This window comes from Tetrao urogallus, assembly GCF_951394365.1.
Source record: "Tetrao urogallus genome assembly, chromosome: 2".
Classification (NCBI taxonomy): Eukaryota; Metazoa; Chordata; class Aves; order Galliformes; family Phasianidae; genus Tetrao; species Tetrao urogallus.
The window spans coordinates 89,859,658-89,886,501 of NC_136814.1; the positions used below are offsets into that span (position 1 = coordinate 89,859,658).

Below are 26,844 nucleotides of genomic sequence, written 5' to 3' on the forward strand. Positions count from 1 at the left end.
AAACTCAATTGATAGAACATTTTGAGAGTTTGAAGTATTACATGTAGCGCAGCTCTTGAAATAAAAGGGAGGATCATTAAATGAACGTTAACACATAAAAGAACTGTTAAAAATGCGATGAGTGTTCCAAAGGAGTAAGTATAACTTTTTCTTTACACATCTTGCTACAGAAGATCTAACTTTTTAAGGCTTCCATTTTCCTTTCACCCATCACTCAAGTCCTCTTGCATTATAATTTTGCTTAGGTTTCAGAGTGTCGTTATACTGCTAACAGCAAACGTTTCTCAGTGGGCATTCCCAACACCACCAGACTTGTATGCTTCTTGGTTTCTGATGAACTTTGGAGTTTTAGTGGCTGGATATCCCTGTTCATCTCCAGAAACGTGATATGACATGAGAGGCCTAATATTATTCTGCGGTAACAAAGATGAGAAGAGTGGCAGAGCACATGAGTAAATATTTTAGCTGGGTTCTGGGAAAAGAAACTGGAGGTCAGAGAGATAAATGGGTTCTTTCTTTCCTGCTCTTTACGTTTGTAGCACCTTCTACTTGGATTAGCTAATGCCTCTAGTGAATGGTGAGATGCACCCATTGATAGTTTGTTATTCTTATCCCTAATTATCACACATTTTATAAAAATATAAATAACAAAAAAGTAAGCTGGGTTCCATCTCAAGAGGTGTTTCTTGTTGTCCTCTGAGAATATACTGGATAAGTCAGGTCTCAACAAGCCCTATCCATTGTAGCTGATTGTAAGTCAGACAATAAATACAAAAGAAGTCGTTCTTGCGGTGAGCTCAGCAAATTCTGAGGAAATCAAAAGCATTCCACTGTGCTTATGGCACAAAGAACACAACAGCAAGGGCATATTTATGGAGAGAATGAGACAAAAATTACCAGGTAAGTGACAAACTGTACAAGCATTTTGTCTAAAAAAGGAACTCTGCAGCATTCTGTCTTTAAAGCCGGGTTTGAGCCTCTGGGATGTATATCTCAATGCTGTCTGCACGCTCTGTGGCTGAATTCTGCCGGAAAGAGGCCGCCCTCTTAGCAGCCATGAGCCGCCTTCTGGCTTCTTGTCGCTGCCTGTCAGGTAGGTCCAGAGATTTTTCTCTTGTGATGGGGAATTTTCCTTTTGGGGGCTTCTTTGGTACAGGAGGAGGAACCTTTCTTTCTTCCTAAAATAGGGTATTAAAATAGAAGGTAAATGGCGTGCGGAAGATACCATCAGCAGAACATGCAAATCGAAGACATACAGTGCCAAATACTCATTACATACATCAAGCATGCTCGGTTTCTGCTCTAAAATCAGGTGATTAATGGATTGCGTGAATGGCTATCCATTCCAGAAACACTGATAAAAACCTGTTATTTCAGCACAAATTCTGTAGTCCTGTGCCTTAAAACAGACTACGCTTCCTTTCACTGGCCTTGCAGATATCCTACACATGCAGTCTACGTACCTCACTTTCACGTGAATTTGCTCAGTTTTCTCTGACACATTATTACACTCATTATAAACAGAAACACACACTGGCTCTCCAATAAGAATTCAGCGCATCTGTGTGGTCTGATCAAGTGAAAAGACTGTCTAAGATTAGCAGGACGTAATTTTTAATTAAATTAATCATACTGAGTTTAGCCTCAGCTGGATACGAAATAGCAGCTGTGTATACATATCTATTAGTTTAGTCTCCTCTATGGATTACTAAATGGAAGCATGCAAGCACCAGCCAGAGAGAGAACATAAGTTAATTGTTCTCCTTGCCAGCCTGGACCGTTTTAAAGAAAATTATGCTGAAGAATTGGCAAACTACAAAGCAAGAGTCAATAGATGTGCTACCAAAGTAGCTGCCAATGGCTTATACAGGTTTTATATCAAGAACTATTTTGAGATATGAAATTGATATTGTACTCCATTTATAGACTGTGGAATATCATATAAGGGCCTTGAAAAGATATTGTAGAAGCACAGAATCATATAAAAGTTTAGGTTGGAAGGGACCTCTGGAGGCAATTCATTATAACATTCCTTCAAAAGCCACTTGAAATTAGATCCAAGGTTGATGTTATAACAGGTTTTTCAACATCGTGTTTAATATTGGCCAAATATCTCCAAAGATGGAGAGTCCACAATTTCGTATGTATAGTGTGATTATTATAATAATCTTTCTGCTGGATCACTTCTTACAGTAATTGTAATAGTCCAAAGTATGGGCTGTTCCTTATGGAGAACACAGTTAATTTGAGGCACAGCAGGATTCAAACAAATATAAAAAGGTGAACTGCAGAATCATCTTTTTTTTTTCTTTCTTTCTTTTTTTTTTTTTTTAATTCTGAAAATTCTGAGTCTACTACCAAAATGCATTAGCAAAGACTAGAGTTAAATTTATTTAAGAATATATTTCAGCGTTCCCAACTCAGCAAAACAGTGCATCAGCCTAAGTTGCTATTCTTCATGATAGACAGCTCTCCCAGTCTTTATTTTCTCTTTTTCCTGTTTTTAGACAGGAACATAAGGGCTCTATTCCTGCTGTCCCATCTTATTATTTTTTCACTTTTACTTATTTTCCTCTTAGGAACATCACTGTTGCTGTCACTATAATAATTTCTTACTTCCAGTTGTCACTAGTAAGCAAGAGTTGCAAACTCACCATCCACCAACCAGTTGGCTGAAAATTAAAATCCAAGAGGAGCATGAAGAAATGAAAGAGTTGTCAAAATGCCTCCTAATTCCTCCCAAACCAAGCAAGAATTCACCTGAGGCCAACAGTACTGACTCAAACCAAATGCTGCCGTCATCTGACTGATAAAATAATCAGCAAGGGTAGTGGGATAATTCGGGTATAGGAAAGAGCTCTAGGAAGGGGAAAGGCAGTTTGGGAATCAAGTGCTTGTAGGCATGGTGCCACATGCTTTGGAAGCCTAGTGGCCAGGGGTATCTCCCAGGCAGTGGGATTGAAACTGAGAAATGCGGGCAGCTGGCCAAAAGCACTCTTTTCCCCCCAGAATTTCCATAGGCCAAACTTTAGCTTGACCAACACCATGTTCTGCCACTTGTACCAGCATCAATTAATTATATGCAAGCAGGATTGATTGCTGTAGCTCAGGTTTGAGCTGGCCCAGAAGGAACAACATGCTGCAGTCCATCTTGATTGAATTCTTGGGCTACTGTTCTCAATCTAAATTAGTCAGAACATGTTTCAGTTCTTGTTTTTTTTTTTTTTTTTTTTTTAATATGAAGCCAGATAAATTCAAGAGAAGTTTTATGTAGCAGAGAGACAAGATTTTGCAAAATCCATTTTCTTTGTTAACACAATTCAGCTCAACATTGTTAAAAGAAAAAAACAAAAACTAAACAACCACACTGTTATGAGTGATGAGGGTTTCCATGTACAAGTTGGGCCACAGTCAGCTGTTTTCCTTCTTTGGCTTAGAAATCTACCACATTTCCCTACTGAATTTAAAACATGGAAGCTACAGTACTGTAAATGGGAGGGAAATGGTATTGCCCATGGTCTGCTTACCTTCCTTTCAGGTGATTCTATTATTTTCCATTCATTGAGTTTCAACTGGTGCAGTTCATCAAACTTCATGCTGACATCTTCAATTGAGAGCTGCAATAAGTCCCAGAAACCTGCCAGGTCCTGGGAAGTTGGTCTTGGCATGGCACTGGGGTCCTGTCATGCACAAAAGAGAGAATATGAATAGAGCAGGAGGCTTTAAACAAAGTTACTTGAGGTAGGAAGGGAACTGCCCCAGTTCATTTTGCTGCACTGCTGCTCAGGGCAAAGGCTACATGTGCTCTGCAGCTGTGAGCTGTGACTGAAAAGCTGTGCCTCCCATACAACCTGGGTACAAATAAGTGAGATTTCCTGCACTGGCCTTTCTGGATCTGAGAATCATGGGAAGCCCCTCAACACCATCTGCTGTGCTGACCTTCATTTCTAAAATGTAGCATGCTGACAGACTCTGTCTGCTGATTATTAAATGGAATAGGGATGTGGCTTATATTCTAGGTATACTGAAGTTTTGTTAAAAATTACAGACAGTGAGTGAAACAACCAAACAACACCGCAAGACAATTGTCAACTTATGCTGGATTTGATTATGTTTTCCTGGGTTTTCAAATGGACATGTAAGGTAGAAAATCTGGATGGGGATGTTTATTAGAATTTTGTTTCCCATGGGGTAGAATCATGCTCAGTAACTGGGCAGATACTATTCCCATTTACCAAGGTTAGGTAGTTATTAGCTGAATGTCAATGTTGGATAAAAAATTACCTAAAAAATAGTATACAGACTCTGTACCCCATATCTTGAGCCCTGATGCTTGTTCAAGAGGACATGTTTGTCACTTCAGTGAAGTAGGGTTTAATTGGCAAACATCTCTGTGAAGATGATGGGCAAATGTCTATCAGAGAAGTATGTAGGTCACTCTGAAAGTAAGACCTCATATTTATTTCCATGGAAACTACAACAGTTATAAAAAACACAGTAATACTGTTAGATAGAGCAAATTCTCACCTACAAAACACTATTTTTCAACATAGTCATCACCACTTTCACTAGCAATGAACAAGAGCCTTCATGTTGCACACTCGTAACAATCTGCACCAGTGGAGGTTATCCACAGTCACTGTTATCCACTCTCCACTGCTGAAATGCACCACCACCACTTCACTGCGCTCACATTTACTTTTTGGTCTCCATAAATGTTCAAAAAGCATTGATGAATGTCAATGGGTGCAATTCTTTCTGCACAGGGAAATTCAGTGACACAACTTTGCTTTCTACGCACTTTCATGTCAGACATCGTCTTGTCAGACTGCCCCTCTGCTGCCATTTGTCACATGACAACAAAATGTAATGGAATATTGGTGGAAACTTATATGCCTCTGACATCACATGCCAATGTAATAAATCAGGAGGCATTATATTTGGAACAGCCCTTGTAGGTCTACACAATGGAACTGAGAGTAACGCAGTTGAAATCAACCCAAAGACGCTCATAATCTCCTTCCCAGGACAAAGTTAAAATGGCTAATTTAATAAATAAACAGTGGTGTTATCGACTGAGCAAGGCTCTGTACCCCACATGCTCAGCATCTAAAGGATGAAGGCATTCTATGTAATGAGCATAGCCTCACATAGTTACCTAAAACCTGGGAAAGAGATAAATCAGCATTTATTTTCCGCTTCTCCCTTGATTTTCATGTTCCTAGGGGTCTTACAGTAGGGACTGCTATTTAAATTTGGATTTCCTCTCTGTGGGAGCTGAGTGGCTGGAGCTGGGTATGACACCTTGCCCTCCTGACCCTTTCCCATTTTCACAGGCCTCCTTTGGATGCTCTCTAATATTTTTATGTCCTTCACTTATTGTGGTACCCAAACCTGCACTCAGTGCTTGAGGTGAGGCCACATAGTGCGGAACAGACAGTGACAACCCCTCAACTAACTGCTGTGCTGGGCCTGGGGCACCCCAGGGTATGGTTGGCCCTTTGGTCTGCCAGGGAACACTGCTGACTGAGATTCAACTTGCCATTGTCCAGAATCCCCAGATTCCATCAGGCTGCTCTCCAGCCTCTCATCACAGAATCACAGAATCATAGAATGGCCAGGGTTGGAAGGGACCTCAAGGATCATGAAGCTCCAACCCCCCTGCCATGCAGGACCACCAACCTCCCCATTTAATACTAGACCAGGCTGCCCAGGGCCCCATCCAACCTGGCCTTGAACACCTCCAGGGACGGGGCATCCACTGGTTCTCTGGGCAGCCTGTTCCAGTACCTCACCACTCTCTTGGTAAAGAACTCATCCTCCAGTGCATACATATAGCCAGGGTTGCCCCATCCCAGCTGTAGAATCAGACACTTACTATTGTGAAGCCTCATGCATCTGGTGATTGTCCAGCTCTCCAATTTGTCAAGACTGTTAAGATCTCTCTCTCTGCAAGGCCTCTCTACTCTTAAGGGAATCATCAGTTCCTGACAATTTAGTATTGTCTGCAAACATAGTATAACTTCAAGTCCTGTATCCAAATCATTGATAAGAACATTAGAGAGAACTAGTCCTAAACTAGAGCCATGCAGAAATCTTTGCTAGAAAGCTTTTGTTTAATGGGGAATTTGAGGACTAGTAGTTACTACGCAGATTTTAAGAGATTTCTGGAAAACACGATGCAACTTTAGATTACTATTCACTGAAAATGACCATATTGGGTTGATCCCTATTTACTTTAAAAGCACTGACAACATGTGTCAGTGATATTAATTACTCTAGAGAGGTCAATATTACAGGCTTCAAGAACTGACTAGTGTGAAATCTGTCAGCAACATATATTACATTGCAATCTGTTCTCTCCAGTCTGGTCTCCTCAGTCTCTCTCCTCAGTTTCCTCTGCACAGCCAGAAAGTGATGCCACTCGCGGAAATGCCATTGACTTCTGAATTGAGGGTAATTGCTCTTCTGTACCTTTGTGCTCCACTCATCCCTGCTGCACAAGAGCACAGCTTCCAGCGCGGCTGGGAGAGGAGCATGCGGTGCATCATATGGACACAAGAGGGCTGCCTCCTGCTGCTATAGCTTATGGATCCACAGCTCACGGATGAGTGCTAGTAAAAATTATTGCTACTACAGTTAACTGAGTTTTGAGAAGATTGGCTTAAAGCTGCTTTTTTTTTTTTTCCCTTTTTTTTTTTTTCAGAAGTGGCTTCTTTGTTTTTATTGTGTTTGGAATTCGGCTTTGCAGCTCTCTTTCAAAAGGAAGCCTAAAGCAAGCAAAAAGTATTCAGCCGATGCTTGTGTTGCTCTGGTTTTGCCTGCAACCATGACATACTTAGTGATGATCTCAAGAGCTGAGCATAATGTCTGCTGACTGGAGTATGGAGGAGGACACTTCAAAGAAAAACATCATCTTATAAAAGATAATGTGAATAATTCACCAGGAAGTAGTCACTAATCAGGGATGCTTTTTTTAGTAAGAACTGTATACTGTAAGAGATAGGAGCTCAATTCTTATATAAAAAAATCATTGAAGCCGGTTGGTTTTATGAATTTATCCTGAATGAGACATCTTAACCAACAGCATCATCAAATGTGATCCTTGAAACCATTCAGATTCTTTAGAACAATCCATAAGCCATGGAGAAATTTCAATGTAAGCGTGTTCCTCTTCCTAAGACTGCTGCATTTTTGAATTGGCAAAAGTAGCTGCTGTTCTCTGTCCTACATTTACGGTTACTGTTGTTGAATAATGTTAAAGAAACCAATGTGTTGGAGCCTTGTAAGTGCCAGATGTACTGCAGTAGCTGTTATCTGCGAGCATTCCCATGGAGGACCAAGATGCTGCTGCCAGAGAATATGGAATGTCTGCTGTAGATGTGGGCTAAGCGACTATTTAAGAACAAACACTACTACTACTCATAAGAAGAAAAGCTCAAAACATGAATGAGCTAAAAGTCCAGTTCTGCATTTGTTCCTTTCTGCAAAGCCCATTGGTGATTTAAGCGATTGGTGAAAAATATTCAGAGCGCAAATCTCCAAAACGGAGCAAAGCTGCTGGTATGGAGTTCAAAGGTTTATTATCCATATAAGAAGGAGAGAAATAAAATCTTGCCTTTCTTTTTTTTTTTTTTTTTTTTTTTTTGATAAAGCTGTCTCAAAGCTATGGATTCCTCCTATTGCTTTTGCAGGAATGACATGCTAAAGCTTCCAAACAGCCATCAGCTGTGCAGAGCAGGAGCTGCTCTTGTTATTACAGTAATGCTCTCAAGCACAGTTCCCGGGCCCACTTGAAGGAAAAGTGAAGTGGAGAGCGGGTTGGGTTCTCTAAATCTGATTTTGCATAGCTTAATCAGTCAGGAAACAGAGGGAAGTCTGAAATTTACCGTATGACACTTTTAGATTTTAAGGAAGATTTCCTTCTTTCACTATCAAACAAATGCAGAAACAGTAGCACATACGATACACTTGATATTACAAACTTGGTCATCTCCTGCTTGCCTGACTTTGCATATTTCCTCTGTCATTCTGTAAAAGCTATTAAAGTTCTTGTTTTGACAGACTCTTTGAAGTGGATAATTGGATTTTTTCCTAATGAGGACCATATATCTTACCCTTTTCTATCAGAAGATAGGACATGGTTGGCAAGACTCTCTCAGTATTTGATTACCGTTTCAGGAATTCTAGATATGAAATGTTATGAATGGAAAATAGCACATAAGTCTCTGCAGAATTACTTTTGCCTTAAAAACCTGTGAAGTAAATACTAGCAAATGAGGAAATGTGTCTAATCAGACAAACAGCTTGCATCTGCTGTAATGCATGCAGCAAAATTCAGAGCTTTTAATATACGAGACAGGGACAGTCAAAAGTTACACTTGATTTTCAAGTGAGCCAGAGATTGTTGGTGTTCTACCATCAGACTTAGCTAGAAGCATTGTGTTCTTCTATTTCTTAGTATCATCTTGCCACAGCGTTTATATCACTGATGGCTGCTGTCATATTAACGAAGATAACATTTCGAATCAAATTAGTGTCTAATGAACTTCCAGAACAATAGCAGTAACTCCTACAAGTAATATACTGCATCTGCTCCTTTCGCCCTAGGACATCTTATATATAATTGGCAATGCAAATTATGAAACCCAATTTTATGAACACTCTGTATGTTCTCATTTCCAAGATCAGTCCCATTTTCAGGTAGGTAGAGAGCTGCATTGTGTCTGCTACTATTCTCTGCTTACTGTAATTTGAAAAACGTCTTTTCTCACCAGAAATACAGTTACTATTTTAGGGTACTACAAAAATAAGCCACAATATTATGTCTAAGAAAACTTGCATTTGTTCCCTTCTCATCCTTTTTTCTCTTTAATAAGGACAGCAAAAAAAGAAAAGACAAAATGCAGATAGTCTAAAATTACTGAAATTACATTTGCTTTGGTAAAAGATGTACTAACACAATACTTAGAGATTAAATTAAAAAAAAAAATAAAAGAGGAACAGCGAGACAAATGTGAGACATGAAAATGAGAATGTTACCATGTATGTACTCTACATTTTCTGTTGTTTTTGCCTTTGAATTAAAAGCATTAAGTTCTACAATTTACAGTTAAATTCTGTGTAATATTAGGTATGAGTAGTCATAAACTCTTCAAGAATGGCCAGAGATGGCGACTTACCAGATTTTGCTGACAGAGCCAATAAAACTGCTGGAATTTCTGAGACATGAGGAGCTGAGCACTTCCAACAGCACTTCGGATCTTGCCTAGGACTAAGCACACAGAGAGGTTATTATCAATAGATGTTTTGGCAGCAAAAGGAATGCCATCTCAAAGAAAATGTAACTGGAATTACAGCTTAGTTTGTAATGGAAATAAATATTTTGCCCCTTCTGATTATCCACATAAAATATTTTTTAAGAGATAGGGATATAGAGAAGCTCCATGGCATCTTTCCTTTTGAAAATAGTAAATGATGTATTAGTCACATAGAACTACCAAGCCTGTGTTTGCTTAAGAAAGTAGAAAAGAAAAACGAAAGGAATGCACAGAGCTTCCTGAAGTAGGCACATGGACATAAGGTTTTGAGAATAATCTTGAATTCCAATGTAAATAATTTTTTTTTTTAAAAAAGCTCAGTGATAAGCATTATCACCCTGATTTTCATTGATTTATTCATTTATTAGAAAATGCAATAATTCTGACCTGACAAAGCACTTAACTGCAAATAATTCAGCAGGACTACTGATGCTGAGACTAGTAAGTCAACACCAAATTTAACAGTCTACCAGCTTTTCTAGATTTATCTCTTATGTACCACCAGGCACAATTAACAAAAGTAACATTACAGACATAGCCAGGAACATCACTTATTTTGTTCCTTCAGTATTGTCATTTTATTGTCATTGTATGATTAATGAGTTAATATAGAAATTTTCCTTACTTAGATGCTTAAACTAACCTTACTGCCTTTGCATAATATTCTGTTAAGAACACAAGTAATCCTTTATTTATATGAACCCATGAAGACATTTTCTAAATGCATTACAGACACAGAATAAAAGCCCAATGGAAGCTGGAGCTAGACTTGCTTTCGTAAATTGAGAGCTGTTGAAATACTCTTGCCTCAGTAAGCAGGTGGGTGCCTGTTTCCTCTGATGTCAAAGGGAGCTTTAAATGTACTTTAGGTTACGTCTTCTGATTCTGCAATCAAAAATGGCTTCTATCACTGTGGATGATCCTTGGATGAAGCCTCTTTAATCTGTCTGTACTGCGGAGCAAGGTTAACGTGTTAAAATATAATGTAGACCATACCATAAGGATGAGATCTTTAGAGGAATTGTGTGTCTAAGACATTCTGTGGTAGGGGACATTACGTGTTGAAGGTTGGAAAATACATGAAGACCAAAGCATGGGAGCTTCAGACAAGGGGAGGACAAAAGCTCGTGCTCCAGGACTTTGTTAAATTGTTGAAACCCTCATGGTTTGTTGGACTTTCCGTACTATCAGTGTACTGGCCATTTACAGTGTGCAGAAGCACTGAGGGAAGTGATCAAATTCATTTTATTTGACTTTGCTTCTAAGAATCAGCTGTCTAATTAAAAATTTCTCTGCTTTATGCTTTATGAAAGGAAGTAGCTCATTAGCTTGCTCATGTTAGGTACTTATTTTTAGATGAGACGGACCTCTTCCTAAAGATGCCTATTTCTATTGACTAGAGTGCCTGAGGGAACTGGATTATCTGAGAAAACCAGCTCTTCTTGGACTTCCACATTTTTGTGGGATAAATACCATACTTCAGTTGGTAGCAGTATGCTTTCCTCACCAAATTGCACTTCCTTATGCTGCAAAAGCAACATTTTAAAAAGCACAATAAACTGAGGTCTCAGAGAAAGATTAAGATTTCCATAAAACATCCAGATCTTTATATAATATTTAGGGGAAAGATATAGAAAGGTAGGTGTAGGGGTGATATAGTAAATGCTCGTACATCTTTTATCATAGAATGGTAGAATCACAGAATGGCTGAGTTGAAAAGGACCTCAAATATCATCTAGTTTCAATCCCTGTGCAGAGTTGCCAATCACCAGACCAGGCTGCCCAGAGCCACATCCAGCCTGGCCTCGAATGCCTCCAGGGATGGGGCATCCACAGCCTCCTTGAGCAACCTGTTACAGTGCGTCACCACCCTCTGTGTGAAAAACTTCCTCCTAATATCTAACCTAAACCTCCCCATCTCAGTTTTATGTTGAACATCCTCATCATTTCAGGGAACCAACTTGATGATTAATGAGATGCCTAGGGTTGAATGAAACTACAATAGCACAGCAGAACTGAACTGCAACATTTAATATAGAAACTATTCAATGCTTGCTGAGAGAATCTGAAAGCTTAAAGCTCATTTTCTGTAAATGCATACATATTTCATAACCTTAAAAGCATAGATAAATTTGTAGAGCTGTGGCTCTCAAACTCTATTTTGCTTTCTGTTTACAGCTGTACCACAATACTAAATTAAACAGCAATATGCATAATTCATCTGTCCCTTGTGCTACCCATTTCTGAAGGGGTTAAGTGTTTCAGGGCTGCATGAGTAATTCACTGGGGATTTATTTATGTTCAGTTGGCCAAATGAAATAAAACATTTTAATTGGTTTGGGGTTTTTAATCACCAAACTCCTCACTTTCCTCTGTGGAGTTATTGGCTTAGGAAAAGCAATGTTCTGGGTGTTTAAAACCTGTGCAAACACATAGAAATCTAAATAAAGAAGAACTGTTTCCTTTGATCTGAAACAAATTGCTTTCATTGTCTGTCAGAACTTTTAACAAAGGCAAAGATGTATCACCCAGGCTTTGTCTTCCTTGTCCCTGGATGTTCTGTAGTACGGGACATAGGACAAACTATCAGGGTGGGGGGTCAGGATCCCTTCTTTCCCGAGATGAGGAATTTTGCCATAGCAGGTCCCTGGCACTGCCTTGCCAAACACTCCATACTCTATTCAGCTACCCACAGAACGATTCTGTAGGCTGAGGGATGTAACGCTTGTCTCGCAGGGAATACAGCTCAGTTTTAGCTTCCTCCATTGAATTTGTAGCTCACAGCTCAAGTACAAAGCGTGATAAAAAAAACATTGGTTTTGGCCCTACCATAGAAACTTGACAGAATCTAGATCTGCCTGATATATCCAAGTGAATCTCACCGTTATTCCAAACCCCAAATTAAATAAACATTTATCTGACCTTCATGATCATGAAGGACCACATTAACAGGCACCTGTGATTTAAAGCCCAGGCAGGCCAGAAAAGACTTAGGCACTGTCTGTTCAATGTTTTGTGTGACAACCTCCATTTCAGATGTCAGACATTGTGCTTCCAGGCCATCTGCATGTGTCACCAAGTCAAACCATATGCCATACAAGAGTAGATAATGACAGAACAAGGGGAAATGGTCTTAACTTGAAGGAGGGAAGATTTAGGTTGGATATCAGGGGAAGTTCTTTGCCAAAAGAATGGTGAGGCACTGGAACAGGCTGCCCAGAGAAGCAGTAGATGCCCTATCCCTGGAGGTGTTCAAGGCCAGGTTGGATGGGGCCCTGGGCAGCCTGGTCTAGCATTAAATGGGGAGGTTGGTGGCCCTGCATGTGGCGGGGTGTTGGAGATTCATGATTCTTGAGGTCCCTTCTAACCCTGGCCATTCTATGATTCTGCAGACTCTTAGGAAACAACCTTAGTCTGTCTGATGCCCATCTCTCCAGAAGCACAGATCCCCACTGTGCTTGAGGAGAGGACTGCCAGAGCTACTCTACAGACAATGAGTTTAACTAACTTGCAGAACTAAGGCCCTGCTGCCAGGAATAACGTTTGCTATGAAGGAGCCTGCACTGGTGAGCAGCCTTTCAAAAAGGCTCTAATAGTGGTGAATACACATGTATTACAGGCCTGCCATTTACTGAAGATCTAACTCTATTTCCATTTCAATAAGTAAATGAGACTTAATAAAACATAGAAGTTAGAATCTCTCATATTCATGCTACTCTGCTTTGCTGTAATTAAATTAAAGTATTAAAACACTTCAATTCATAATCTTTAGCACAATATTAATAGACAGCCAAAGCCTTGTCATTAATTTCATGCATTGGGGAATTATTCTGATGAGTGCAGATTGATTATCTCCATGAAAGAATGATGAATGTTACAGACTGGAGAGACTGAGATGTTTGGTGATGCTTGGAAGATTCTGCTTGTAAATAAGTGACGATAAAATCAATCACCAAACATAAACATACATAATTTCAATATAATTCATATACCTCCCCACCATTAAGATACTGGTATATTTACTTGAAATTCAGAAAAGAGTAACATAACCTTAATTCTTCTTCCTGATGCATACGAAACATTCTGTTTTTGTTGTGTGGTCCTGAACGTACGGCTTTCATTCCAAAGACATACAAAACCCTGACAGTGACTGCAGAAGATACATATTCAGGATTTATACTCTTGATAAAGACTGCGCAAGTTCACTATAAACAGCGTGGACAATTCACACAAAGGCATATTGTTTCCAGCAATATGCAGATTACAAGAAGTGTTACAAGTAATATTGTTTTATACATGTTGCATTGTTTGAGGAATACTGCAAGAACTTAAAATTGAATGCTGTTTCACATCACAAATGCAGGGGGAGAAAAGTTAGACCTATGTTGACGAAATCAAGATCACAGTGTGATATTATAACTCTATTTTTGATAGGTTAAAAGCTTTGCTCAGTTGCGCCACAAGCATTGGGAAACTACTGACAACCTGCTTCTGGCATTCATTCGTGCTACTTAAATGATGTGCTTTTAGTTTTACATTTTCATTTCATTTCCTAGCTTTCATTTTTTTTTTTCTCTAAGCTGTGTGTGTCCCATACACACTCTGAGGAAATATACCTGGAAATGTATTTAAACTGTCATTTAGGTCACCCTAATTCAAAGCAGAACATGTAAACCAGAATGTTTGTTCAATCTGTAAATCTATACTTATCTAAACCTAAATCTAAATCAATCCTAAACATATGTCTTTTCCACTAACAACATAACAGACAGGCTATGTTTACAGTGAGATGATATTTTAGGACAGCACAGCTATCAATCAGCATTGTTACAGAGAGGAGGAAGGGCAGTGGAATCCTTGTGAGCCGTGAGACTGTGCATGTTCACTTTTTTACCAAAATGGGGAAAACTAGAGCACAATATATATGCTAGGAGGAATTCTTGGATTCCTTACTATGGGACTCTCCTTTATTGACTTTAACTACCATTTCAGGGAAATTAAGACTTTCTGTAGTCATTTCCAACACTCCAAATGTCAATTTCAATAGCTCCTGAAGGGTAGAGTTGTGAGAAGCATTAGGAATTTATGTCATTAATTTATCTTTGGTTGAAGAATAATCTATATTTGGTCAAACACCTAAAGAAAACTTTTATGGGGGATTAACTGAAGGATGCACTGAAGTAAATTGATTGTGAGGTTTCTTTTCTCCAATTACTGTTTTTGTTACAACTCTTCTGTGTTACTAAAGCCCTTGCAGAATTTTGGAAATATCAGTTGGAGGATTAGAAAGGAAAAATTCAGCATCCCTGGAATGAAGGGTTAAGGGGTGAGAAAGGTGATATTTTGAGCTCTCTCTAATGCCTGATACACCAGAGATCCCTTCAACAGGGCACAGCTGTGTCAGCAAAGCTTCTAACAGTGATGCAGAAGATGTCAGAAAAAGACTGTCTGCCAGCGTGATTAATACCAGACTTAAAGGCTCTGTTCTAACAAAGGAGAAATTTTTACACTGTGTTATCTTAGGATCTTGACATGGGAATAAAGTCTGGGGGGTACTCCATTTGACACAGCACTGTAATATTTCACTAGACAAATATTTGGCACTTGGGAGCCCAGTTGCCCTCTGCTTCCCTGTGTCACATCACACCTGATTCCACAACCCCCATATGGGCTCATGGGCTTTCTGCCTTCCTGTGCAAAGTCCTCTGCTCCCATCACGCAGCTCAGGAAATCTGGGCTCAGGCTGCACAGTCCTGGCCCTCTGCATCTTCAACAGCGCTGTGACAACTGGGAGTGTTTTTCTTGTCATCACCTACACACCAGCAGTAGCCAAATACAATTTTCAGGGTGTAAAACTGCAACTCCAGTCAGCACCCCAGAGAAACACATATTTTTGCTGGAAGACACCCTGCCGGTGCAAATGATCACATGCTTACCCTGGGAACACTTCCAGCCATGTATATATTTTATATATATATATGTATGTATTCTCATAAAGGTTGAGAACACAAATAACTGCTCACACAGACAATAAATGAACTTCACAGAAACTCTGAGATGTGATTCATGGCAACTGACCAAACAAAAAAATAATGTCTGCAGAAAGAAAGCGTGAGAGGTTAGATTATTTTTGTTGCAGTGATTATCTTCTCCCTTTCCTAGACCTGATGAGTGAAGATCTTAGAACAACATTATGGGAGAAAAGCTACAGTGAAAGAAAAAAATCAATAGAGCAATCAGACAGCTTTCTGTGATCTCAGGGCTATTGTGCTAACACAGAAAATGAAATTGTTTTCTAAAATACAGTTCGATTTTAACTCTTCCCTTGATTAAAACAAAATTGAAGTGGTAGCATAAAGACAGCCTTCTCATAGGAGATGCAAGGCTACCTTTCTTCTTCAGGTACAATTAGTATACCCTGGCCAACAAAAAGAACAATTCAGCATTAACAGTGACAGTTTGAATGTGCAAACTTTGCTGTCAAGTGTTATGGGAATAGTAGCTGCTGGAAGATGGAAAAACATATTTAGTTGCTTCTGGCTCCCACATCTGTGAGCATTTTCTTCAGAGAACTGTGAAATGCTTGAATAAGTCAAGATACGTTTCATGCTGGGGATATCATTAAACTTTAGTTCTTGTGGATACATACCTTCCAACTTTCATAGCTCAAACTGAATATATAAGATGTGTCAGAGGCTCAACAGCAAAACAGTTATTCATGCAAAGACTTTAAAATGCTGTGAAGCTCATTCCCTCCTTGAAAATAATTATTTGATAATCTCCATTTAGTTTATGTTAGTTATATGAAATGAGGGGATACTATTCCAAAGATTTGGAAATGATTTGAGAAAGATCTCTTGAAATGAGTACATATGATGGAAAAGGAGTCTGTCATGTTTCACATCCAGCTGAAGATAAGCATCTGACTTCACTTATGCTACACAGACCTCTTCTGCAGTAATTTCTTTAATCTGTAAGGAAGGTGAGAGTGTTCCCCCAAACATGGGTAATTAAATTGTCTTGGTTAGGTTAAAATGGGAATTGCAAGAGTCCATTTCAGTATTTCTGTATCAAGGAACTGCCCTTTCTTTTTCTCTTACAGTCACTCTGCAAGTAAGGAAACATTAAGTCCTAATTCTAGGTTAAAAGGATAGAGTCTCAATAACTACAAATATTAATTAAAAATTACTGAGGCTCAATTTGTCTTCATCGCCCACCCTTTATGTCCTGAATTATTTCCTGAAAAAAATAATCTTCCTAACTGTTGCAAGGTATTTTAGGGTATTTCTGGAGTGCAAGAGCACAGATAGCATCACGTGGAGGGAGTGTGGGTCTGGACCTGGGAATTGGTAGTCAGCTAAAATCAGCTCCTCCAGCTTTTCCTGACATAATACACAGACAGCTACATATTTGAGAGAGCTCCACTAGCTCCCTACCTCTGTCTGTAAGAGTATTTCCACTGCTCACTTCATGTGATTGCAGATTTGTTGTTTGCTGCACATGAGGAAGGAGAAGAGCTTGGAAAGAAAGGAGGTAGCAGAAGTGCCTGAAAACAGCTGGCTGGCCTCCTGGGAAAGAGGTGGGTTAACTGTAATTCTCCCCTTTGTCTCCTAATAATCTTACTTTTTTCAAGGAAATTGAAGTCTTGCTCTTCAAACTTCTGCTTCTGATAGCAAGCACTGATGTTCCCAACGTCAAAAGCTAGTGCTTTGGGACGCTTATTGGTGGCAGAGCATTTAGCAGTACAAAGATTTAGGGGATAGGACAAAAATATGTATATGGTAAAACTAAGCATTAAAAAATAACTGCAATGAAAGTAGTTTTAGAAATCCTAACACGTGCTAAGCAAAGCAAAATATTTTATTGTTAGTACTTAAACAGCACCTTAGAGGATATTAAAGTCTTCACATTATCAATGCAAAGAAAATTCTCAGCTCATATCTGCCATCGTGAAAATGATGACAAAAATCTAAACTCAAGAAAAAACTGGATGCTTAAAGAAGAAGACAACCTTATGATCTCTGCCACACTAAAAGCTATGCTGTTATATGGCAGATTTGCACAAAAAGCAGTGCAGAAATATGACTGCAAATGAAAATGATGCCATAAAAATGCAGGTGTTCTGTCCTTTTAAAAGGTCAGTGAAAGAAATAGAAATTGGCCTTTTAGTGACCATGCAGGTCTGGCCCAAGTCTTGGGGGCAGATCATAAGCAAGAGCTCACTGAGGGGGAAAAAAGACAATCAGGAAAGTATATTCAGAGATTATGCGTGAGATTTGTGAGTGTAGGAAAAGATGCTACTAAGAAAATTGTGTATGAACTAATTTGTGATTTGAGAAAAGCTGAGCTGAGACAATAATTCAGATTGGCAGGGATTGAAATATTTATAAAACTAAGACCGGAGAACAAGGATAATTGACCTCAGAGGGAATGACGGGGAGCTGGCTACTGAGTGCTAGGACCACTTTGATATATTACCATCATTAGTGCTGGCTTGGATCTTGTTCCAAAATAGTCTACATTATTTTTCATTTTTTCCCATCACTTCATTCAAGGTGTCCACAAGAAGTGAGAGAAATAATGATTCTTGACAAAATTATAATAAGAAAATGCTACTGAACTATCTGAGACTGTAGAAGTGCTTTAGCTATTGCTCCTGCATACTCCTCTCTCTTATTCTAACTGTTCCTTTATATGCATTTTGCTCAGGTCCTATAAAGGAATTAAAATGTGTTTAAAATGGCTTCAAAAGAAAAGGCAGATTCTCAGGATTCTCAGGATTCAGAAAAATGGAACAACAACAAAAAGGTTAACACAAGATAAACTTCTGTGTTCTGGCAAAGATTCAAGCACTGGAAATGCAGAAGTGAGTGGGAAGAATGACCCAGAGCTGAAGCTAAGGAAGGAGATCTTGTCCCACTTAAGCCATATCAGGCTTTGATCGTGTGCAGTTGTCTCCTCAGCTACAACCCTAAAGCCCCAGCCTGACAAAACCAGCTTGCACAATCAGCAGCAAGGCTGCCTACATCTAATGGTTCTGTAGAACGTCTTTGGTACTGCAAAAAGAGGAGGGAAAAACCACACACCATCAATATATGGTAATAGAAAAGATAGCAAAATGTTCTTACTTTCCTCAGAAAGATCGTTTTCTTCTGCCTCTCTTTCCATTTCCTTACACCATCCCTCCATTCTCTTAGTTTCAGTATGTAGCAACTTCATGAACCAAGAACCGTCCCGTCGACAAGGAGACATCCGACCAGTCTCTACTGTCTCAATGGCTGGCTCCAGCCAGGGCTCTGGTGGTGGAAGGTTTGAGGTGTCAACTGGGGTCCTGTAATCTTCTCTGTAACTGAACAGTCCCTGCGTCCGTACAGTTCTCACTGCGCTGTATTGGGTGGGGGTGCTGGGCTCCGAGTGCTGCTGGAAGGATGAGCCAAACTGAAGTCCCTTGTCCTCCATGGTGATGTGTCCTGGGAAGCCCTCCAGCTCCAGGTCAGCCTGGACAGCTGCTGTCACACTGTTTGAGCGCTTAAATCGTCCATGTCTTGACGAAGCGGGAAGAAAGAAAAGAGGTTAAATAACACAAATGAATATATGATGATATAGGGGTGCAGAATAATGGCTTCTACTTCTATCCTTCCCCTTTATGCTAAATATTTTTTTCTCTGTGCACATCTCACTAAAATAAGAGAGGTTAACAATATAGAGGAAAAACAGAACGCATTGTGCCATCATTGATCTCAGCAAAGATACAAAAGAAATTCATTTAAATTATCTCTGGAAGCAAATATTGGTTTATTCTCATACCGCGTTATTCTCATTCTACAAAATACCATGTATCATTACTAAATGAACTGGAAATAACTAGCAGAACTGCAGGGTTGCATCTCCTGGTGGAAGACTGTTAAATAAATGTATAAAAACACTCAAATATTAATGATCATAATTTGATAAAATCTGCTAAATTAGGGCTTTTGAGAATTCTTTAAAAAAAGAAAAATATTAACTGAAGGTTTAAGAGTTGTTTTGTTTTTTTTACTTACCTCATAGGACGACCATTAAATGTTAATTTTTTTTATTGCGCTATGCCACAAAAAACATTTGAGAAAAGATTTATTTTAAAAAGTTAGACAAAGAAAGATTATTCGTGAAATCTTTTCACATCTAGACCTGTTGTTTCAAATTACTTCTAGTCAATGATGGTAAAAGGCAATTAGCAGTCAAATGCTATCTGACAGCTGCCGTGAAATGAGATAATGGTCCCAGGCTGGTGCTTAACAAGCAGTGCCTGCCAGGGATAACCCGGTGGGCTGCTACATTGGTTGATAGTGCTACAGAACCAGATCAGGATTGAACAAGTGGAAATCTGATCCCAGTTTACGATACATCCTAACCATTGTTAGAAGGACTGAGAAAGCCTAAATCAGCACAAGATCCCAATATACATCTCTTTGTATTTTTTTCTGAAAATACGAAAGGGTATTAATCCACCACTTCAATTTAAAACTTTCACTTCCTTCACTACAATTTAAAACAGTGAAATGAACACAATATTAAACAAGCGTTGCATATTCTCTACAAATTTTGCCAAATGACCAGCATGCAAATAAGAAATTTGGCTTTCTGAATTATTTAGAGGCAGCATTTGCCAGATGTTTGTTATTAACACTGTTTACAAATGTGCTTTTATGAAAGATTACAGATTTTTGTATGCACTTGAATTACCGTTTTTCATCTTCCACTTGTATTCCAACTGAGTGGTATTCCCGCAGGCCTCTGCTCTCAGTATCTGAATCGGTTGCTGTTTCCACCTAATTCAAGAGAAAAGATACATCTGCAAAGTGAGCACCAAAAAGCCAACAATACCCGCCCTTACTTAAAATAAATTCACTTCCCTCTCTTACTGCTAAGAAATATCCAACAATAAATAAATGAGGTAAAATTTGATAGGACAAGGGGAAATTATTTCAAACTAAAGGAAGGGACATTAGATTGGATATAAGGTTAAAGTTCTTAACAATGAAGGTGGTGAGGCACTGGAGAAGACTGCCCAGAGGGGTAGTGGATGCCCCATCCCTGGAGACACACAAGGTCAGCCTCGATGGGGCTGTAAGCACCTGATCTGGCTGTAGTGTCCTTGTTCTTTGCAGATGGGTTGGACTGGATGGCTTTCAAAAGTCTCTTCTGATTCTGTGATTCTATGAAATAAATGAGTGTTCAGCCTGGTACCATTGCTTTGGTGCTGTGTTTTATAAATCTCTGCACAATTACTTCTGTTTTGCTATACAATGCTTTATTTCAAACCTAAGCAGATGCAATTACTCAGGTCAATGGAAGCAGGGAGTAGGTTTGGCCTGGTAGAGCTGTTCTCAGAATGAAGAATCCAGAGGATGGTACCTTTTTATATTATAGTAAAACAGTCTCTCATTATAGTTAATGATTTACAAAATAAAATAAAAACTCAAGTAGCCCCATAAACCTGCAAGTGATAAAAAGAAATGCTGCAATGAAATTTTATTGATAGCTGCATTGACAAATATAAAGCCATTTAAATGACATGAAGGATACAGCAGAATGCCCTATCTAACCTTTTTTAATAACATGGTTCCAAAAATGCTGTATCAAGCTAGCAATTTATGCACTTTTATGGTATTCCCATCTGAAATACACTCTCTGAAATACATTCACAGTGCAGCTTTCTTCATGAATGAGACCACATTGCTATTGCAAGTTTCTGTGGGATTTTATACAACATTCCCCACCACCACACCACCTCCAGGTCTCTGACACAGACACAGTGAGTGACGCAGTATGCAGATTGTATTCTTGGATGAAAGGAGAACTAGGAAGCAGCTAGTACAGAATGAATTCTCTTTTGAATTAAATATTCACAGTTAAATTAAAAAATATTATCAGCAAGCAGTTTTTTCAACATGCACAATCCATGGGTGCAGTCAAAGAGTATATCTGATGATGAAAATGAGATAGTTTTTCCTCTGGGAGGAGCCCAATGGCCCTTGCAGCTGTCTCAGCTGCATGGTCCCATCCCAGCAGCATTTTGGAAGGATGCAGAGAAAATGTGGAAGGTGGGTGAATGTACATATGGACTCTATATCTGGAAGAAGCCAGCTGCTGGTAACATCTCATTAGATTTTCAAGCGGCAGTTCCATGTACATTCACGTTGAAGGGAGTTCCAGCCAGTAATCAGTGTAAATTTGTATTTACCTGGGTATAGGTATTGGTAATTTTTATGAAATGCAGAAACCCTTTAGCAAAGCTAGAACTGTTCAGTGTAGCATCACACATAGGCTTGCAGAAAGCTCTGGTTACCAGTGGAGTAACTATTATGGGAAAAAAACATTTCCCAGCAATTCCATCTATTCTGCATGAATTCGCACTGTTCCCACCTCAGGAATTGCATGGAAGCTAGCTGCATTCACTTGGACAGGCAGCGCACTGAGACAACTGTTCTTTTTAACGTATCAGAGATTTGGTAGCAATCTCCAAGATTTGGTGTTGTCTGTATAAAAAGAAAGATTCCTCTCATCATCAGCAGAGAAAAACAGCCTCAACTACAGAGGTAGGTGGTTTAGGAAAAAAACAAACACAGAAAACACAAAACAAGCAAGTTAGTTTGCTAGTCAAGGTGGGTTTGGCCACCATGTGGGTGAGAAGTTTGAGCTGTGCTTGGAGGGTTATCAGCTTCTGAAAGAACACTGCTACAGGCAGAACAGCCATACAGTCCATTTTCTTTGATCAAGGGATAGCTATCAGAAAATATATTCTTATTTATAGTGTAAAAAGCCCCAAGAGAGTCTCAAATAAATTCAAGAAGAAATCAAGGCTAGGGACTCACCTAGCTCTTTCAGGATTTTGAGTTAAGCTGGGTATAATTTATCTTCTTCATAGAGAATGCTAATCAGAAAATGAGGTGAATTGTGTGGGGACAAGAATGAGACACACCCAGGCATTCCCCCATCCCTCAGAGAGGAAAGTAGGACAGAAGAATATGTAATTTTTATTATTAAACACAGAAAGCACCTAGCAATTTGGAAGGTGAAACCAGATATCAAATGTGAACAGTTAGGAAAAGACTGGAGAAGAGACTGGGTCTTTTTTGCACAACTTCAAATGGCACTACTTCCAACAAAGTCTAATGGCAGTCTTAAGGAGAGTCACAGTACTTGATCATGACTGGCAAGTCTCACAGCATATAAAGGAGGAAAGATATTTTCATAATGAAAGCCCCCCTTTCTCCTTTTCCTTTTTCAGATATTATTGCTAAACGTAACATTGTACAGGATGGAATGGTTCAGGTCAGCTGCCCTGGCAATGTCCCCTCCCCATCTCACCCATCCCCAGCCTCCTGGCTTTCAGGGTGCTGTGCCAGCAGTGCCCAGAAATGAGCAAAACAGAAGTGGTATATCAAAGCTGTCCTAACAATAAGTGCATTGCACAGCAGTATATGGGCTGCTGTGGGGAAAGGTATCTCTATCCCAGCCATATCCAGTACTGTCACCGTGCCTGCTTTGGGACAGTTATGACCACGCTGGATTCCATAAACAAGAACAGGTTCCTGTTGAGAAGATCAATTTGGTCATTTGATATTGTTGGAAAGAAGTGGGAAAACTGGCAACACACACTTTTCTTCGGTTTTGCATATCAAAAGCATATCTGCTTTTGCCAGCTATGTTGTTAGGTTTAATAACAGACAGCATGTCTTCCTTTGAGCTCTGCTTCTGAGGTATGGAGGCTAATTTCACTTTTATATTTTGGACGGGCTACTGTCTTTCTGTTGATGTAACGTATCTGGGAGCAGCTCTTTTCATTTGCCTGTTTTCAAGTGCTTTCTTACTGGTATTTCACCTAGAAGTATATTCTGAATCACAGAATCACAGAATCACAGAATCACAGAAGAAGTATATTCTGAATAATCCGCCAAAGATGTAATTGACACTTAGAATTAGAAACACAATGGAAGTGTAATCTACTCTAAAAATTTAGTCGAAACAAAATCATCAGGAAAATGATGGCCCAGAAATCAAGGGCATTATTAGGTACTTCTAAATATAAACTTGTGCCAAATTATCTTTACCTACAGCTTGCCAAAAGTGACTGACTAAATGACCTGACAATTGCTTTCATATTTTAATGCTTTCTTGTCCTTACTGCTCTTTGTAACAGCAAGAGAATGCCAAATATTATCTTTTTGTGCAATCTAGGACTGCAAATATTGTAACAATCAGGTTAGATTCAAGTGAGCAGAGGAGGAAAAGTCTTATGTTTGGTTTTATTGTATGGCTCCAGAAGCTTAAAAATATTTTACTAGATCTGTTCTTATCTACAATTCGTTATAATTTTAATACTCACATTGACTCTAAAAGCCTTAGTATTTGAAAACTGAGCTACAATCTCAGCAAAATGTGACAAAAGATTTGCCTGTCTGATCACGAGGGAATCTCACCAAGAAATGGAAATAAAAGAAATCACTAGAAAGGGACCAAAAGCAGAAGAATGAGAGTAGCTCTTACCTATCAAGTTATCTTTCCTCTCCTTGAAAACAAAGAATTAACATCTCCTTAGAAATACGGCCCTTTATTATCTGAAAAATGGTTTATGGGCTAAAAGTATGACATTTACAGTAGATGTATTAGAGTATTTAGGATAACTTTGTTATTAATTATCTTTCCCAAAGGTAACAAAGCTCTCCACTGTTTTTGCCACCAAAACAGGGAATAGACAATAATATGAAACCTCTATGATCAGTCACTGACTAATCCAGCTCAAAACGTGAAAGTTTATTGCTGGATACTGGCACTGACTTAGTAAAAAATGATCCACGAGCAAATTATACTTACACAGAATTACTCGAATAAATGCAAATTAGTGTTGCAAATAAGTTGTTTGTTACAATCAATCTTGGTTTGTTTATAGGCACTCATTCTATGCAAGGATGTCTCACTGACTAAATTATTCCTGCAAGCATTTGGTAAGCTTTCCTAGCTGATAATTTTTACCTTCTTAAGAGCAATTCTTACTTTTTTTTATTAAAGTATTACTCTGCTCTCGAACATAAGGACTTCAACATGACATTCCAGTCTTCTAAAAATCACATCTTAAGCTTTAATACATACCATCTCTGAGGAAAGTTCAAAGTTAATATATTCAATAATTAAGAAAAGAGATTTTAACCCGGTATTTTCTGATTCTCTCTCATAAGCATCAGTAATAAGAGTCCTTCAGGCCACATTATCTCTCCCCATGCAATTTGGGTTGCATTGGGAAAACAATGGGTTTTTACTGCCGTAGTCTACATGTTCTATAATTAGAATTTAATAAACAATCTCTCTGATGATGCACAGGAATGACGATAATAATTCTTCTCAGTCTTGCATAGGCTTCTCAGTGATAATGAGTGAAAAGAGGAAGAAAATACTACATTTGATAATAGATCAAGTAAACCCAGTTGTGAATGCAGAAAATCGATTCGGTAAAAAGATCTCATTTGTATGCAAAAAAATGCTTAAAATAAACTGCACTACTAACAACTGCTGCTTCCATTAACTGAGGGAGCACTTTCATCAGAAAGAAGCATATACTTTTAAAAATAAATTTTCAGAAATACACCAAAATATACCTGTGTTTACATACTTATGCGATTTTCTGTCTGACTACAAAGACCCATTCTGCTGTTCCAGTATTTCCCAGAAGAACATCTGGGCAAGTCAAATACCTTGCACAAAACAGTTAAGTGCTAGCTACACAATAATATTGTACAACAGGCTGAAAACTTCTACAGCTCTTTTAAGAAAGCACTTTGTGCTAAAAATGCATGCCAGAGTTTAGAAATGGGATTTGTGTCAAGCCAAGATGAGATAGTAACATCAGAGTAACGCACACAACAGTGATTACTCATAACTTTTTTGGTGCATTTAATACTTTGTGGCAAATTGTTCTGAACCAACAAATGTTCTGGAAGCGTTCTGAACCTTCCCCACTTAGAATGTCTCATTGTGTTAAGTGGCAGTTAAAAAAAACGAGCAACACTAATCTGTGAAAAGAGTAAACATAAAGATAACTTTAAAATAACCATAGCTGTTCTTTTAACTACAACTTGAACTGCTAAGCTTTTTAACAAATGAGGATGTTAAAATGCAATGACTGGCTGGGAAATCCACTAATGGAATAAGCCTCTGAATTCTGACTCATATATATACATGGGTCTTTAAACTTAAAACCGAAGTCTTCAACTTCAAATGTCAAGTTATGGCCTCTTATCATGGATGCGCTACCTAAACTTTCATTACTTTCTGCAAGCCCAGGACTTCACACACTTATCTTCCACAAAAGTCTGGCAAGTATTTTAAGAAGATCTCAACAATCTTAGGATAACCTCTAAAACTTTGGATCATTTATGATTCAAAGACCGGTGAAATAATGGGAATATTTCTTTTGATTAATATGTGTACACGGCAGGAGAGCGCTAGCAAGAATTTTATAACCTAAACACAGTACAAAGAAAACGTAGATGCTCATCTCTGTAAAAGTGCCAAGTACATGTAGAATGCTATGCCTTATGGGGAAATTTTAGTTTGGGGCTTTAGTACTTCTTAAACAAAGATATTAATAGAAGATGGTAATGACATTATTTATTTATCTATATACAAATTTATATTCATATATAAAATTATCTAATATTTATTAGATCACCTTATGACACACAAAAAATTAGATGGCTAATTGTTGCACTAATTCTACAGAATAAAGCTTTTTATTTATAAGAACTTGTTAATAAAGAAAATTGAGGGGAAAAAAACAACACCCATAACCCTAGATACTTTGAAGAGTGATCTCTGATAATAAATGAAGATAACAGAGTCCATTCTCTACCATTAGAGTTCATTTCCACAAATATCATAGAATCATAGAATCATAGAATCATAGAATCATAGAATGGCCTGGGTTGAAAAGGACCACAATGATCATCTAGTTTCAACCCCCCCCTGCTACGTGCAGGATCACCAACACTCGACCAGGCTGAACTTGTCTCCGCAAGATTTATTCTCACATTGTCTACTTGCATGGTTTCTGATTATTTGGAGAAGTCCTGACATCTCTTAAGTAGAGAAGAAACAAAGGAAGGCATATTTTGAAATATTTGAAATAGAAAGTAATTTCCTGATGTTTTCTCATGTATTTTACTTAGGTGGCTCTGAAAGCAATGCCTCCTATTTATTTCCACTGAAACTACAACAGATATCAAGAACAGAATTACACTATTTGATAGAGCAGATTCTCAGCTACAAAGCGCTATTCTGCAACATTGTCACCACCATTAGTTATGCATTTTATGCTTTTTCTTCAGCACTGAAGCAAAGCCTGTATGACATTCTCATTAAAATCTGCACAGGCATCTGACTTCAATCTCACACTTTGTATGCACTTTCTCGTTAGATGCCATTTTGCCAGACTGCTCCTCTGCTGCTGCCTGTAACATGGCAACAAAATGCGATGGAATATTGG

The 26,844-nt window shown here is 38.6% G+C and overlaps 1 protein-coding gene across 1 annotated transcript in view; it reads right to left on the reverse strand.

Annotated features, from left to right (window-relative positions):
* Window positions 1-959: 959 nt before the first annotated feature.
* DLGAP2 (DLG associated protein 2) overlaps window positions 960-26,844 on the reverse strand; it is a gene marked incomplete at its 3' end in the record, with an annotated part of 367,470 nt that continues 341,585 nt past the window's right edge. Inside the window, exons 10-15 of the mRNA XM_079532930.1 lie at window positions 20,046-20,131; window positions 18,449-18,864; window positions 9,183-9,274; window positions 3,528-3,680; window positions 2,655-2,672; window positions 960-1,178 (exon numbers count right to left, since the gene is read on the reverse strand). Of these exons, the coding sequence (XP_079389056.1) occupies window positions 960-1,178; window positions 2,655-2,672; window positions 3,528-3,680; window positions 9,183-9,274; window positions 18,449-18,864; window positions 20,046-20,131 (984 nt within the window). The remainder of the gene's footprint in view (window positions 1,179-2,654; window positions 2,673-3,527; window positions 3,681-9,182; window positions 9,275-18,448; window positions 18,865-20,045; window positions 20,132-26,844) is intronic.